The sequence below is a fragment of the Thermobia domestica genome, chromosome 3 (assembly GCF_964235325.1).
Source record: "Thermobia domestica chromosome 3, izTheDome1.hap1.1, whole genome shotgun sequence".
NCBI lineage: Eukaryota > Metazoa > Arthropoda > Insecta > Zygentoma > Lepismatidae > Thermobia > Thermobia domestica.
This window is the reverse complement of record NC_137456.1, coordinates 49,193,386-49,208,204: the sequence shown is the minus strand read 5'-3', so window position 1 is coordinate 49,208,204 and position 14,819 is coordinate 49,193,386. Positions and strand designations below refer to the sequence as shown.

The 14,819-nt window shown below is 36.3% G+C and overlaps 1 protein-coding gene across 5 annotated transcripts in view; it reads left to right on the top strand.

Annotated features, from left to right (window-relative positions):
- LOC145680381 (glycine receptor subunit alpha-2-like) overlaps window positions 1-14,819 on the top strand; it is a 212,697-nt gene that overhangs the window by 175,258 nt on the left and 22,620 nt on the right. For all 5 annotated transcript variants that reach the window (XM_081750814.1, XM_081750813.1, XM_081750812.1 and 2 more), the window contains one exon: window positions 4,132-4,336. In XM_081750814.1, the coding sequence (XP_081606940.1) occupies window positions 4,132-4,336 (205 nt within the window). The remainder of the gene's footprint in view (window positions 1-4,131; window positions 4,337-14,819) is intronic.

Below are 14,819 nucleotides of genomic sequence, written 5' to 3'. Positions count from 1 at the left end.
TAGAAGAACTAACGATGCACTGTCGATTGCACTAGGTTTCATAGTTAGTGCTTTCTGGGGGGGCTAACGTGAAGTTAGCTCCCGTCCAACTATTGATGCAGTAGTGTTGCAAGTTGGTGCTCTAAGAAGCACCAAGAATTGTACTACAAGAGATCATTAGTGCTGTTATGAGGGGCCAACTTCACGGAGGTCATTTCTTGGGAACAGTTTACACACAAAACTAAAAGCAACATTAAAGGACAGTAAAAGTTCTTCCAGATGTATCCTTTCTGTATCGTATCACTTGAAAATAAATAGTTGTCACTATGAAAGTTCCATTCCTAATAGACCTGTACATACTTTAAAATATTTTAGTGACACTTCTGTATTTAGGATTGAACACATAATTACGCTCTGCTCTTGTACATGAGTTAAGATTTAACTTGTACTCTTCAGAAACAACAAACTCGACAGGAAATACATTTAGCTAATGACGGGCAGTGATTACTCACTTTGATTAGTATGTTGTTGGGCAGTCGGTTCACTCTATAAAACTCTAAAGTAAGTAACTAAAATGACAATTTATCCTCTGTCAATTTGAGAATTTTTAAAGAAAGTTCTGACCCCTTTATCTGCCCTTCGTATGGACTTTCTCATCCCACTTTTTTTTTTACATTTAATTAGTTGTCATCTGTTAGTATAGCTATGGTACACATTCGAAAATTTGCAGAAGGGTAAAATATATAGGGTCTTCTTAAACAATATCAAAAACCTTTGACAAACGAATCCTCATATGGAAAGATGAAAGAAGCTAAGACCAACATGAGCGGATAAAATACGTCATTTCGGAACAACGCTCATTTAACATTTATTACTGCTGGATTTTTTTATTGTTCAGTCGTACATTCATTGCGAAACAGGTCACAAGAGTTTTGAGAAGAAGCTCGTTAAGTTGGTGGGTGTAATGACGTCATCTATGTAGCCTTCAAGAGTACAACGCAAAAGGTTTATTTTGGCTTTTTCCCTTCTTCTCTTCCTCCCCTTTGCAATTTCCTTATCATTGTTTACTGTTCGTCAGCTTAAAATCCACTTTCTGTATAAATACAAACTTATTAAGGTACGAACCAAAATCCTAGGACAAATAGTGATGTGTTAGGAAATTTTTACATTACGTCCTACCAGGAACGTAGCCAAGGGGTGGGTCCGGACCCCCCTTCGAATCCAAAAATGAAAAATATTAAGGAAGGATGAAACAAAAAGAAACGAGAAAAAGAGGAATCAACGTAAAAAGTATAAAGCTACAACAAGCGTTTAGTTATTCTTTCTTATGAGAAGCTAGGGGGCCGTGGTGGCTCAGTTGTAGAGCGTTCACTTCTGGTGCTTGGGGTCCCGGGTTCGATCCCAGCCCCGGCCAAATCAACTTTGTGGTGGACAAACACCGTGTGCGTGGATTTCCTCGGGGTTCTCCCGTTTCCTCCCACTTTCTTCATTCCACCATTTTCATTCATTTCCCATCATCACCGTCTCCTTTAGCCTAACCGGCATAATCGTGGGACGTAAAACTCAAAGATTTCATTTCATTTCTTATGAGAAGCTTTGTGTGGAGGAGGGGGATCAAGTTGAGAATAGATATTATTGTAACGAAGCATTCCGAATGACACCTATCTCCATGCTAATCCTATGAACTACAAATGGCGATCGATAAACCAGTTCGATAAGATAGACTCCCAGGTAGAACTTAAGAAATTCCCAGAATCACCAATAATATGAGTCATTTTGAATTTCGCAGCAATACTAATCCATTCTACTATAGGATGTCTTTACTCCCAAAGAGATCTCGTTGCTATCCTTGACGGCATTAAACGAAGATAAAAAGAAGGAAGACAAGTAGAACCGAGTTCGAACGACCTCTGAAGACTATATCTTTTTCAATACATTTTTATGTTCTTTTACTCAAGATTTCTTCATAGTTTTTTATTAAAATACTTACTAACATATTCACATTTTACTGTCCTAACAAACTAATATGGGTATGTTTAGATAGTTTAGATTGATCGATCACCTAGCGTGTAACCACAGTATTTCATGTCACCTCCCCCCCCCCCACATTATGAAATCCTGGCTAAACGAACGACATTATTTCGTCACGACTCTCCCTATAGCGAAATCCTGGCTACGTGCCTGCGTCCTACTTTTTTTTTTTTTTTTTTTTTTTTTTGAGACTTCTGGGTTAGTTTTGGAATATTCATCGCAGATTGGTTAATATTTTTCTTCTTCTTAGTTTTCAAGATATCAGATTGATATTTTGCACACGCATTGCGTGCACCACATAGTATTTTTCAAGTAATTTTGAAACCTGTACGTTAACACAGGACCGGTTCAGAGGGGCCTAAACTTTTGAAAAAGGGATTTTTTCAGAAAAATTCCCCTTTTCAAATATATGATATGCATATGCGAATGGTACCATTCATAAGGTTGCTTTACTTTGAAGAGAATGAGGTACGAACAAAAATCAAAGGATAAATAATGGTGATGCAGTAGCTACTTGACTGAAAGTCTAAAATTTACTTTAAATATTCCAGAATCTCGAAAGGCTTAAGGGTCATAATTCAAAAATGAAATATACGAAAAAGGTTGAGTTACAGTCAAATCCACATCGGCAAACTATTTATGGAACGCAATAAACATCAAGAGAAAATTATAGTAGAAATCGAAGCCATACAGTTTGTCAACCCTTGAATTTCGATTTCCCCTTCTTTGAATTAATTCACCTTCCTTTAGACTGTCTTTTTCTCAGCTAGTACTTACCAACTACCACTCTTGCGAATGTGTTAGTTTTCAAAGTTTAAAGTTTAAATTTAACTTACACATACTTTCACTTATATTTGTAACAATACTTTGTTATAAACAAACTCAAAATTCAACCCCTCTTCAGGTACCATGTCAGAAGCTGTTGGTGTATAAACAGTAGTGCCCCCCCCCCCCCCTCTTCCAAAAAAATTCTTGCTTGATTATATAAGGGTTATTTCATACGTCTCGATAGCTATGTTACGGCCACTAGAAAAGCCGTGGAAAAAATAACCCGCAACGTACGTTTGAAGAATACAGGAAAGTGCTTTTCAGTGTCAGCAGCAGATGGCGTCTATGTACGTACGCGTCTATGGCGTACAAGAGCTAACGTCAAAAAGGAATCGTATGTACGAATTCATTGCTCGATCAGGATTTCTTACAAATGAATTCAGAATGGTTCATACGTATAAGACAGCAAACACTTTCAAATGGTTTTCTACGGCGTCCACATATCTTTGCTAATGATCGGGGAAACTGTTGACAGGGAACCTCAGATTATCGGATGACACACAGCCTATACCCTCTACAGTATGAAACGCCTTTCTCCTCGTTACGAAAATTGTGTAGACGCCTGAAACTTTTAGAAGGATGTTTACTGTTTTCTACTGTACTTTCCTTAGCACATATCTACGTTTATGTTCATTGAAGAATATGGAAGCCAGATTGGACAATGAATTCTTATGTAAACTCATGTCCAAAATGATTGTCGCATATCTATAACTGCCTTCTTGTAAGAATTTAATTTGATAATGATTTTGCAGGATACTGATACTATTTATATAATTGGGAAATGTATATCTGTGGTAAATTTCATAGGAAAAGAATTATAAGTACGAAAATTAGAATGAGTAAAACAAAATGTTGCTAAATGGACAAGAAAGTTTTATTTTCGTTTTATTGTTCTTATTTACTGCTCTTTTGACATGAAATTTGCCACATACATGTCTTTGCCTATTATACACATGCTAACATTATAAGAAGTACCAGACGAATTCGTTGTCAAATTATATTACTACAACAACATATTTATAGACATGCGACAATAATTTTTTACATGAGTGTACGTAATTTTCGATCCCACCCTGCTGCTAACTCCTGCAAACAGACGCCATCTTTTGCTGCCATTAAAAACACCTTCCTGTGGTTCTCAAATGAATATAATAGATTTACATCGCTAAGTTCTCTTGACAAATGCAACATACATGGTTTATAAAATTATCAATACACATTTCTTAATTTCTTTGTTCTTGAGATTATAAACTCATATGTAGTGTTGAAATTAATGTTCCTTTGCTGTTACAGATCCGAACAAACGAGGTTCTGTCTCTCTGACAATCGTTGTGTTTCGAGATATGTGGCCTCATTTTCTGGTCACTTACCTTCCAAGTGGCCTCTTTGTAGTGACGTCATGGGGGAGCTTTTTGGTGTCCCCTGAAGTAGTGCCAGGCCGAATGGTACTTCTCGTTACGAATTTGCTCAGCTTAAGCACAATGCTTAACAATGTCAGGTAAGTAATAAATTGTTTAATATCCGTCATACTGCTGCTAAATACACTGGTGGAAACGCATTTAAGAAAACCCAGTATGAATTAGAATTAGGAATCATATTTCTGAGTTCTCGGAATCTATGATCATTTTAGTCCATCTCGTATGAGGGATGCTTTTACCGGATCACACTACCCGGGGAGGTGAGTAAGGAAGAAAGGAAAGGGAAAGACAGGAAACGGCCTGGAATCTTCATGTTAGGTACCATCCCGACATTTATCTGGTGTGAATGAGAAAAATCAGGAAAAACCTTTGACAAGATGGCTGATCTGAGAAAGCGTTTTGAACCTTTCTACCCGAGTATCCTCACTGGGAATCAAACCGGGACCGCTCAGCCCGGTGCAATCTCCCTTAGCTACGGTGCATAATTGTGGGACGTTAAACTAAATATTTAATTTCATTTCAAAACATATGTGGTGTTCTTCTTCCAAAACTAAAGAGAAAGGTAGTATTAAACATCGGTAATTCCATACACCATAGGTGCCGACTACATGGGTACGGCCTTGACCCCTAGGCTCAATCAGCCGTTGGAAATTTTTAATGTATGCTTATCAAATTCATATCGAAATAACATTTTCATGATATTGACAAAAGAAACTTAGTGCATCTGACTGCAAATTTGATTTCATGGGCGGAGGCTTATACGTTCAATAATAGTTTATCAATATAACTTTTAGCTTACTTAGGTATACGGCACATCGAGAATTGAGTGATATAACATTATACAACAATGAATAATCCATATTCACAAGTGAAAGTGATTGTGTACAGTCATTTCAAATAATTTGGAGTTTGATGCCGATATTTTGTATTTCTAATATAGGTCAAAAGTTTTATATACCTAGGAAATTGACTTTACACAAAAGACTTAGACAATTGAGTCGTTTTTAGTTTTCACTCAAATTATTCTAAAATAGTTAATTATAATCATTATTATTTTAATTTTTTCTCTCTCTTTCGGCCAATATTGCAAAACATATAATCATCATCAGCTATTCTGCCATTATTGGCAGAAGCTTCGATGTACGGTGGTCTCCAGCTAGTCTCTTCGTCTTGACGTAGCAATTTTCTGTTTTGATACCTTCCTTCAACTACAATCTCCTTCGCCCCCTCCCTCTCTTTCCTTCCACCATATTCTCTAGCATGTCCCTCGTAATATAGTTCCTCTTCAGTCTATGTCCCAACCAGTTCTTCTTCCTCCTCTTAATTACATTTAAAATTCTTCTTTTCTTCCCTACTGCTACTATTTCTAACATCTTTTCATTCGTTTTCCGTTCAACCCAACTAATTTTCTCCTTTTTTTCTCCATATCTACGTTTTGAAAGGTTCCATTTTTTCATCATTTTTTCGTAATATCCATGTTTTTACCCTATAGAGTACATATTGGAATCAGTAAAGCAAAATCTCAATATTTAATTGGAAGTTTGTTCAATACAGAGATTACTAATCGTAAAAGAAATAGACCCTGACGCCTTTGGAGTGTAAAAATAATTGTGCAATTCATGGTATTTCAGTAATCTGTCCCGCCTTGATTTTCTTTCATGCGTCTCAGGGATATCCTCCCTGGTTTGGAAACCAGTGCAGTATTGAATCTGTTTAAAAATAAATATAAAAAGATTACGAACCGTTGTGATTTATCTTATAAGTAGTGAAGCGTGGGCACCCATTAAAAAAATAAAGATCATCGCCTATGTTGTACAATATAATTATACTTAGACGAAGGTAAACTATATTACATTTAGAAACATACATAGTATTTCCATTACTATCGGCGCATTGTAGTACTCATTATTCCTAATATAACAAGAGTAAAATTTACCTATGAAAAGCAGATTTCTGCAAAACTTGTAAGACTCTTGCAGGCAAGACCAAGACTGGATATGCAAGACCAAGACCACTATGGTACGATAAAGTAGAGGACAATATTAAAGACATAACTAATACGCACAAGTTATAGTTGCTGAATGAAGACTAGCCTCCATCCTACTACGCCCCATATCTACATATAATAAGTAGAGAACGCTGGTTGCTCTGGTTGTGTGGGGACATGCACTATCCTGTGAAAGGTGCGGAACGGGTCTCTAGGACAAAAGTGACGACCTAACAAGTGGAGTGTTCACTAGTCATACTTACTGAATGAAGACCGTCGAGCGATATGTGCAGATTATTGTCCCCCAAAAACAGAATGCCAGGTGAGGATCCTATATGGCGAGTGCAAACACACGCTAAGTTTTCCTACTTATCTTCAAAACTACAATCCCCATTATGTTTGAGATAGTTGAATACCGTGTCCTTCATTTATCTTGTAACTGCATCTTGAATATCGTATCTTCTCTGCCGACACCACAAAAACGTTCTCGGCATTAAGAAAGTGTGAGGAGTAATCATGCGATAGAATTGTGACATGTACCTGCCAAACTTATTGTTTACTGTCCGTGTACTCACGTGAAGGAGATCACACGCGGTGGCTCTTATAGTACGCTCCTCAAATTTTATGAAGGCTAATATAGGGAATGAGGTCCCAGACTCATCGCAGCCCAACTAGACAGGCACGGTTATCATTTAATTGCATAGTAAGCATTTAGTCCTGATGTCCTGGCACTGCAGTCATATGCAAACGGATTCGCAACTGTATTCGTTGTGATTTTCTACAGTATTCAAACTAATCAGAAGGATCTATTCTAGAGATACACGTTCTATTGTGTGAATTTATTTATTCACCGAGTTTCATACAGTACTAAGCCAACTGACTGAAGCTTAACATAATAATAACAAATAATAATAATAAAAAAAAAGAATATACAAACAACGAAACAAGATTGTTCACTTCTAAATTTACAATGTTCCCTTCAGCTGAGTTCTAAAGTTTCATTCGAAGGTAAACATATTACATCCTGTTAGCAACGTATTGTAATCATGCGCTAATCTGTAAAGCAAGGAGTGTTTTACAGTTGATAACCTAGATGTCTCGTAAATTAGTAAATTAAGAAAGTGAGTTCGCCTGGGATGTACGCGTGAAGTTCTTAAATGCGTTTCTGCATTTATGGTAAAATATATTCTAAAACGCTGAGCTTTTGTTTTTGGATGTAAGTTTTAATATATATATATCTATAAAATTTATTTGTCAAAGAGTTCAAGATGACCAAAGTTACACGTACCTTGTTATGGTATATTATTATTTATGTTATGATATTATTGTGAATAGTATTCTTGCAGGAGGGCTGCATCCACTTCAAAAGATTTGAGTGCCGTGACTTCCACTTTTTAAAATGTAAATTCGCTGAAATATCAGATTCGAGTTTTTTCATGATTACAAGCAGGCCGGTATACACAGGGGGCACGGGAGACCGCCCCCTAAATGTTTACTGGCCCCCTAAAATTTCCATGGTAGGGTTGCAAATGAACTATAATATGGTTGAATCGGGCCCCCCGTAACTTCTACTGGGTGCTTTCTACATTTCTGGACCGCTTACGGGCCTAATTACAAGATTATTTTCATTTCTATTCTCACTCTAAGATGAGAAAAATAAACACACTGCTAAACAAGACTGCACTTATTTAATATAAAAACACATTTACACGTGACGTTTCGATCTTCTAGCCAAGATCCTCATTAGACGTACACTGAGTGATACAAAAAATTACTCAAGTATATATACACCATTAATCTCAGTATGGACAGTATGAAATAGTTGGCAAGAAGAAAGAAGAAATTATAGAAGAATTAAAAGAAGAATGTAAAAGGAAGGGACTTAAGAAATGGATGAATGAAGATGGAAGAGTGCCCATGTTAAAGTGTTTTCCAAAAATACACAAAAAGGAAGTAAAGCTTAGGCCAGTTATGGACTGTAGGAATAATTATTTGGAACCGCTAGAAAGTGAATTGAAACCAGTGTTAGAGTGGGTAAGAGACAGACAAGAGACTTTGGCAGTTAAAGACTATAGAGAAGTAATAAACTACACCAGTAATGCTGAAATTAATAATGGTTGTATTTTGTTTAGTTTATATGTTAAAGCAATGTTCCCTAGTCTAAAGAGAAGTGCTATACTTGATACGATTAAGAGAGTTGTGGGGCAGAATGTGTTAAAGGCTGGAAATGGGAGAAAGTTAGAAAAACCCTCAACTTAATGTGGGAGTTTGGTTTCTGTAAAGGATGGTTTAAGTATTAGTCCAGTAAAGATAGGATTAAGAAAGGAACAAATTAGTAACAAGCTGAAAATTGGTATGGAAGTAGGGGGATGTGTCAGGAATAACATACTAAAAGTCCCCTAAAATCCCACTGTAGCTTTTCCCGCAATTTTGAAAAATGTCCGCCATCTTTAGATGACGACAAGCAATTTATGGAAATCGTCACCCTTTATGTTTATTCTTCTAGCCACCGTTCTAATTATCACAAAGCCATGAATCATATATGGTTGGAAAGCTTGAAAGACAGAGAATCCAAATATATAACATATATGCCCACCATGCTAAATTTCTAGAAAAAGAGGAAGAAAAAAACAGCTTTTTATTTAAAAAAAGATGTATTTTCAGAAATCATGAGAAGTTTGCAACACTGACAGTTATTGCACATCAACGAAACAACACCAACAGATGTACTTGATATTTATCTTAATCGTACACAACAATGACACAAATCGGTGCAATACAAGCCGAGAAAAAAATATAACTTATGTTACTTTCTGATCTCTTTGTACAAAAGTGCATAAGGTGACATACACTTTCACGGTTCTAGTCAGCTTCTTTTATCACATAGGACCAAGAGTTATATATCATTAGAAATCTTAAGAAACGTAAATTCGAACGAGGTAACACTTCTACTAATCAACCCCAATTTGTGGAAGAAGCGCAAAACCCAAAATTTCGGGACAAAACGTGATTTTCGCATAAATTCTTTAAAACTTGCAACACTGACAATTATCGTATGTTAACAAAACTGAGCCACCGTTTTCACTATTATCATTAGGCCTATTAATTTACTTTTAAAATGGCGTACGTCTTTCCCAATGGAGTAAGCTTTTATGATACATAGTTTTACATGACTTAAATATAGCACAAAAATCATTTATTGACAGCATTAGAAAGTAGCAGAAATTGGTAGTCTCCTATTCATAGGAAAATCGTAATTCACACACTTAAAGTCACTCTCAACTACAGTAGTCATTTGAGTATATTTTTTTGAATGTCTTGTTCAGAACTAGAATGCAATTATCCTCCTAGTATCCTTCAAATCAACTTAGTATTTACATTAGACGTTAGTATGCACTTTAAGAACATTTTTATAACTAGTCCATTCGGACTTATTTTATTAGAAATCAATGAGGTTATCATTATCTCGTTCATCTCCATGGTTTTCAACATTTGATTTTGCATTCTCACATCCAATTCCTCGAGAATGACATAAATTAGAGCACAATTCCTCTTTTCCGACAACCGTACATACTTTCCAGCCCTTTTTACAGTTACAGGATATTACACGGAGCGGGTTCCTTGGTCATTCTTGCTGGTACGAAGATACCTCCTAATGTTGTCCATTCATATTCAGTTGCTTGCATATCATTGAGCAATACCTGGGTTCAAAAAACGTACACTGTCAAAGATTGAATGGAATATTCCACTTTTAACGTACACACGCAAAGGTAATGGCCTTTCGGATTTAATCATTGAAGATATAAGATACCTTCGTGTTCTGAATATCCAAACTGAAATCCACCTTCTGTACGATGTAACATGGATGATTCTCAAGCGGTTGAAGACACTAACTTGCCCGAATGGGAATGGATTTATGCAGCTGGTGACAAGCAACAAGCATAAGTATCAAACATATTAAGTAGTAATTCAACCTCTTATCAATCTTCAACCAATAAGCATGGATGCTGTATACTCGGCGCTTATGTTTGCCAGCAAAGAATGTGCAGGAAATAAGCAAAAAAGCGTGCTTAGTCACGTTGGATCAACCTTTGTACTCTAAAGCATGTGACATTGTAGCAGCATGTAGAAATTCTGGTGAATTACCGTCAGGGGTTGTTAGACTCCGGGTTTTTTCACTCTATAATGTCATTTATGGAAACAGTTGCATATATAATGAAAGGTAGTGGCATTGAAGAACTTTGTTCTTGTGTGTATGCTAGTAACTCCATGCCACAGATAAAGCCAGGCCATTCTTATTGCTTGTGCTTTGCGAGCTATTTTTTTTTTTTTTTTTAACACAACACGCCCCTTAGCAGTTGCAATATATACTGTTTAATCAATGAATCAGACGGCACTGAGGAGTTTGTGCGTCAATTGCGAGATGTTTGTATTCCTCTGATGACTGAAGAAGATATCGATACTGATGTAGTTGTTCAACATTCATAGTCAATCAAGATTGCAAATGACCTGAAGTTATTCATTGACGCTGCTGCAGAAACAAGCCGTATCTCTAAGTTATTCGCTCTGTACTTTCAGTTTGTAGAAATTATGCGTCGTTTAATTCCAAAGATCTGGAGACTTGAATCTTCAACTTCACTGCATGTAAGAAATGTTACCATACTTCTATGCAGCTGAGCATATTTTGTATGCCAAATACGCACATCTATATTTACAAGAAATGTTGCGGTTGGAAGATGAAATGGATCTTCATCAGTCCCAGCTATTTTTTGGAGATGGTTACTTCACTATTCGTAGAAAATATATATTTTGGAGTGGTACATGATCTGATATGACGATTGAGCAGGTTTTAGCGAGAACAATGAAGAGCAGTGGTGTACTGATCCATGGGAAAGGCATGACTGAAAAGATAATATCTAGGTGTGTGTCAAGTGTGCCAGCAGCGTGCCACTCACGAGAATGTCTTGAAAAATCATTAAACAAAGATAGGCATGAACTTCACACTGGTCGGCATGTGGACCTGTACCAAAGCAGTCAATCGCGTGATATGTTACATCTAAAGAAGTTCTTGCGTTGATTTTGCCAGCATTCTCCATTCCCTTCATATCCGGAGCTCGCGTCCCTAAGCACTGGCATGGTAGGTAATGAAATGGTCAACTGATAAATCTAAGGAAATCGGATTGGCTGCTATGGAAGGAATGTTTGGACAGACTTTGGAAAATGTGAAACTTAAACAAAAAGATAGTCATCCCACTATCCGTAATGCACAATGTAGTGCGTATCCGTGATGAGCTACTGGCTGTAAACACCATACTTCAACTGAATCATATGAGTAGAAGTCCGAAAAAGAACTCCAGCAGTGTTTTGCTTACGAGCTTGCACCCTATTCACTTTCTTTCTTCACAGAAATGTCTATGAGAAAAACAAACAAACAAAAAAAAGTCCGCTTTGTACGACATGTTTGAATATCGGACAAATTTTAAAACTCAAATTAAAAACACTGTGTACGTTATAGATGGAGGCTTGCTTCTACATCATGTTGTTTGGCCACAACATGGAACATACCTTGACGTGCACAACTCGTGTGTCCTATGTACTCGCAAACCCAGGAATGAAAGCAACAATTATTTTTTTTATGGGTATTGCACTGAAAACTGTACAAAAGCCGCTGAGCGGGAGCAAGGCGAGTCAAAGGTTCAATCAGCTTTGGTGTTATTCACAAATGAAACCATATTATTAACAAAAAAAGATAAATTCTTAGGTAATTTCAAAAATAAGGATTGTTTCGCCCGTGAGTTGATGGTTCATTTGACACAAGCTGGAATTCAAAAACAGCAAGCAAGGAGTGATGCTGACGCACTTATAGCTAAAACTGCTGTAGCCAAGTCTTTAAATCCTTGTCGGCATATCATGCTAACTGGCTAGGATGTTGACATTTTAATCATTTTGCTTGAACAAGGTAATAATCAGTACGACATCACATTTCGAAATAATCAGTGCGACATTGGACGTGTACAAGACGTGAGTAAAGAATTTAGTACTATGAAGTTATAAGATACACAGACAAATATAACAACTGTTTTGCTCAGTTACCATGCTTTAACTGGATGCGACACATCATGTGGTTTGTATCGACAGGGAAAGAAAAAGCCATTGCGATTACTTCAAAAACGGGAAGATTTAGGCCGCTCACTTGAAGTTTTGAACAATGATAATGCTAGTGTACAATCTATGAAGCTGGCACATCATTTCTACTAACACACTACGATTCTCCAGCAATAGTAACCTTACTGGATGAATTCCAGTATCATTCATACATCCTTGCAGTAAGTCGCTCCCAATTCAGAACGAAATACAATTGACAAAACTGCCACCCACTAGTGATGCTGCGAAACATCATATCATCAGGTTCAATAGTACCGTGGAAATGATTTGCGAGCGACTGAATATGGATGGACAACATTAGGAGGTATTCTCGCACCAGCAAGAATGACCAAGGAACCCTCTCCGTGTAATATCCTGTAACTGTAAAAAGGGGTGTGCAAGTATGTACGCTTGTCGGAAAGCAGGAATTGTGTGCTCTAATTTAAGACCGAATGGACTAGTTATAAAAATGTTCTTAAAGTGCATACTAATGTCTAATGTAAATACTAAGTTGATTTGAAGAATACTAGGAGGATAATTGCATTCTAGTTATGAACAAGACATTCAAAAAAAAAAATATACTCAAATGACTACTGTAGTTGAGAGTGATTTTAAGTGTGTGAATTACGATTTTCCTATGAATAGGAGACTACCAATTTCTGCTACTTTCTAATGCTGTCAATAAATGATTTTTGTGCTATATTTAAGTCATGTAAAACTATGTATCATAAAAGCTTACTCCATTGGGAAAAACGTTGGCCATTTTAAAAGTAAATTAATAATGACGATAGTGAAAACGGTAGCTTTGTTTTGTTAACATACGATAATTGCCAGTGTTGCAAGTTTTAAAGAATTTATGCGAAAATCACGTTTTGTCCCGAAATTTTGGGTTTTGCGCTTCTTCCACAAATTGGGGTTGATTAGTAGAAGTGTTACTTCGTTCGAATTTACGTTTCTTAAGATTTCTAATGATATATAACTCTTGGTCCTATGTGATAAAAGAAGCTGACTAGAACCGTGAAAGTGTATGTCACCTTATGCACTTTTGTACAAAGAGATCAGAAAGTAACATAAGTTATATTTTTTTCTCGGCTTGTATTGCACCGATTTGTGTCATTGTTGTGTACGATTAAGATAAATATCAAGTACATCTGTTGGTGTTGTTTCGTTGATGTGCAATAACTGTCAGTTTTGCAAACTTCTCATGATTTCTGAAAATACATCTTTTTTTAAATAAAAAAGCTGTTTTTTTCTTCCTCTTTTTCTAGAAATTTAGCATGGTGGGCATATATGTTATATATTTGGATTCTCTGTCTTTCAAGCTTTCCAACCATATATGATTCATGGCTTTGTGATAATTAGAACGGTGGCTAGAAGAATAAACATAAAGGGTGACGATTTCCATAAATTGCTTGTCGTCATCTAAAGATGGCGGACATTTTTCAAAATTGCGGGAAAAGCTACAGTGGGATTTTAGGGGACTTTTAGTATGTTATTCCTGACACATCCCCCTACTTCCATACCAATTTTCAGCTTGTTACTAATTTGTTCCTTTCTTGGCAGAAAAACGGGCTATCTTTACTGGACTATATAGGATCTAAGATAAGTCCGGTATTGTCTGATATCATTATGAATGTATGGGAAAAGGATGTGGTAGAAAAGGGAAAAGAAAAGATTCGATTTTTATGTAGATACGTTGATGATTGTTTTGGGATATGGGAAGGATCAAAACTTGATTCAAAAGAAGAGTTGATAGAGGTCGTTGGTAGTATTGAAGATAAAAAGAAGGGAATAGAATTAGAATTAGAGACAGAGCAATGAGGTGTATTATGTAATCTTGACATTTTAATGAGTAAGGAAGGGAAGAGCATTAAGACTCAATGGTATCAAAAAGAATGTATTGCTGGTATTTATTGTAATAAGAAAAGTAATGTAGATAGAAGCACAAAAGCTGATTTCATAAGAAATATGTTAGAAAGAATTACCAAAATTTGTAACAAGAATGTAGAAGAGAATGTGGAAATCTTTAAAGAACAGCTGTATGAGAATGGCTATAGTAAAAGGGATATCGTTAAAGCATCTGTGGTCTCTGGGAAAGGTAAAAGTTAGAAGGAAAATGAGGGGGGTATGGAAAGGCATTGTAGGGCTAGGAGAAGATACCGAGATTTTAAAAAAGATGTTAAGAAAGCAAGGTGTCAAAGTGTATAGAAAAGGTAGCAGAACGTTGTTGGACATGGTCAAAAGCAAAGGGAGAAAAAAAGAAAAAAAAAAGAGATCAGAAAGGTGTCATTTATTGTATAAATTGTAAGGATTGTGATATGAAATATATTGGGGAGACGGGGAAATTATTGAAAGAAAGAATTAAACAACATAAAAGTGATGTGAAATATTGCAGAGAAACTAACGCAATCTTTAAACACGTAAAAGAAAAA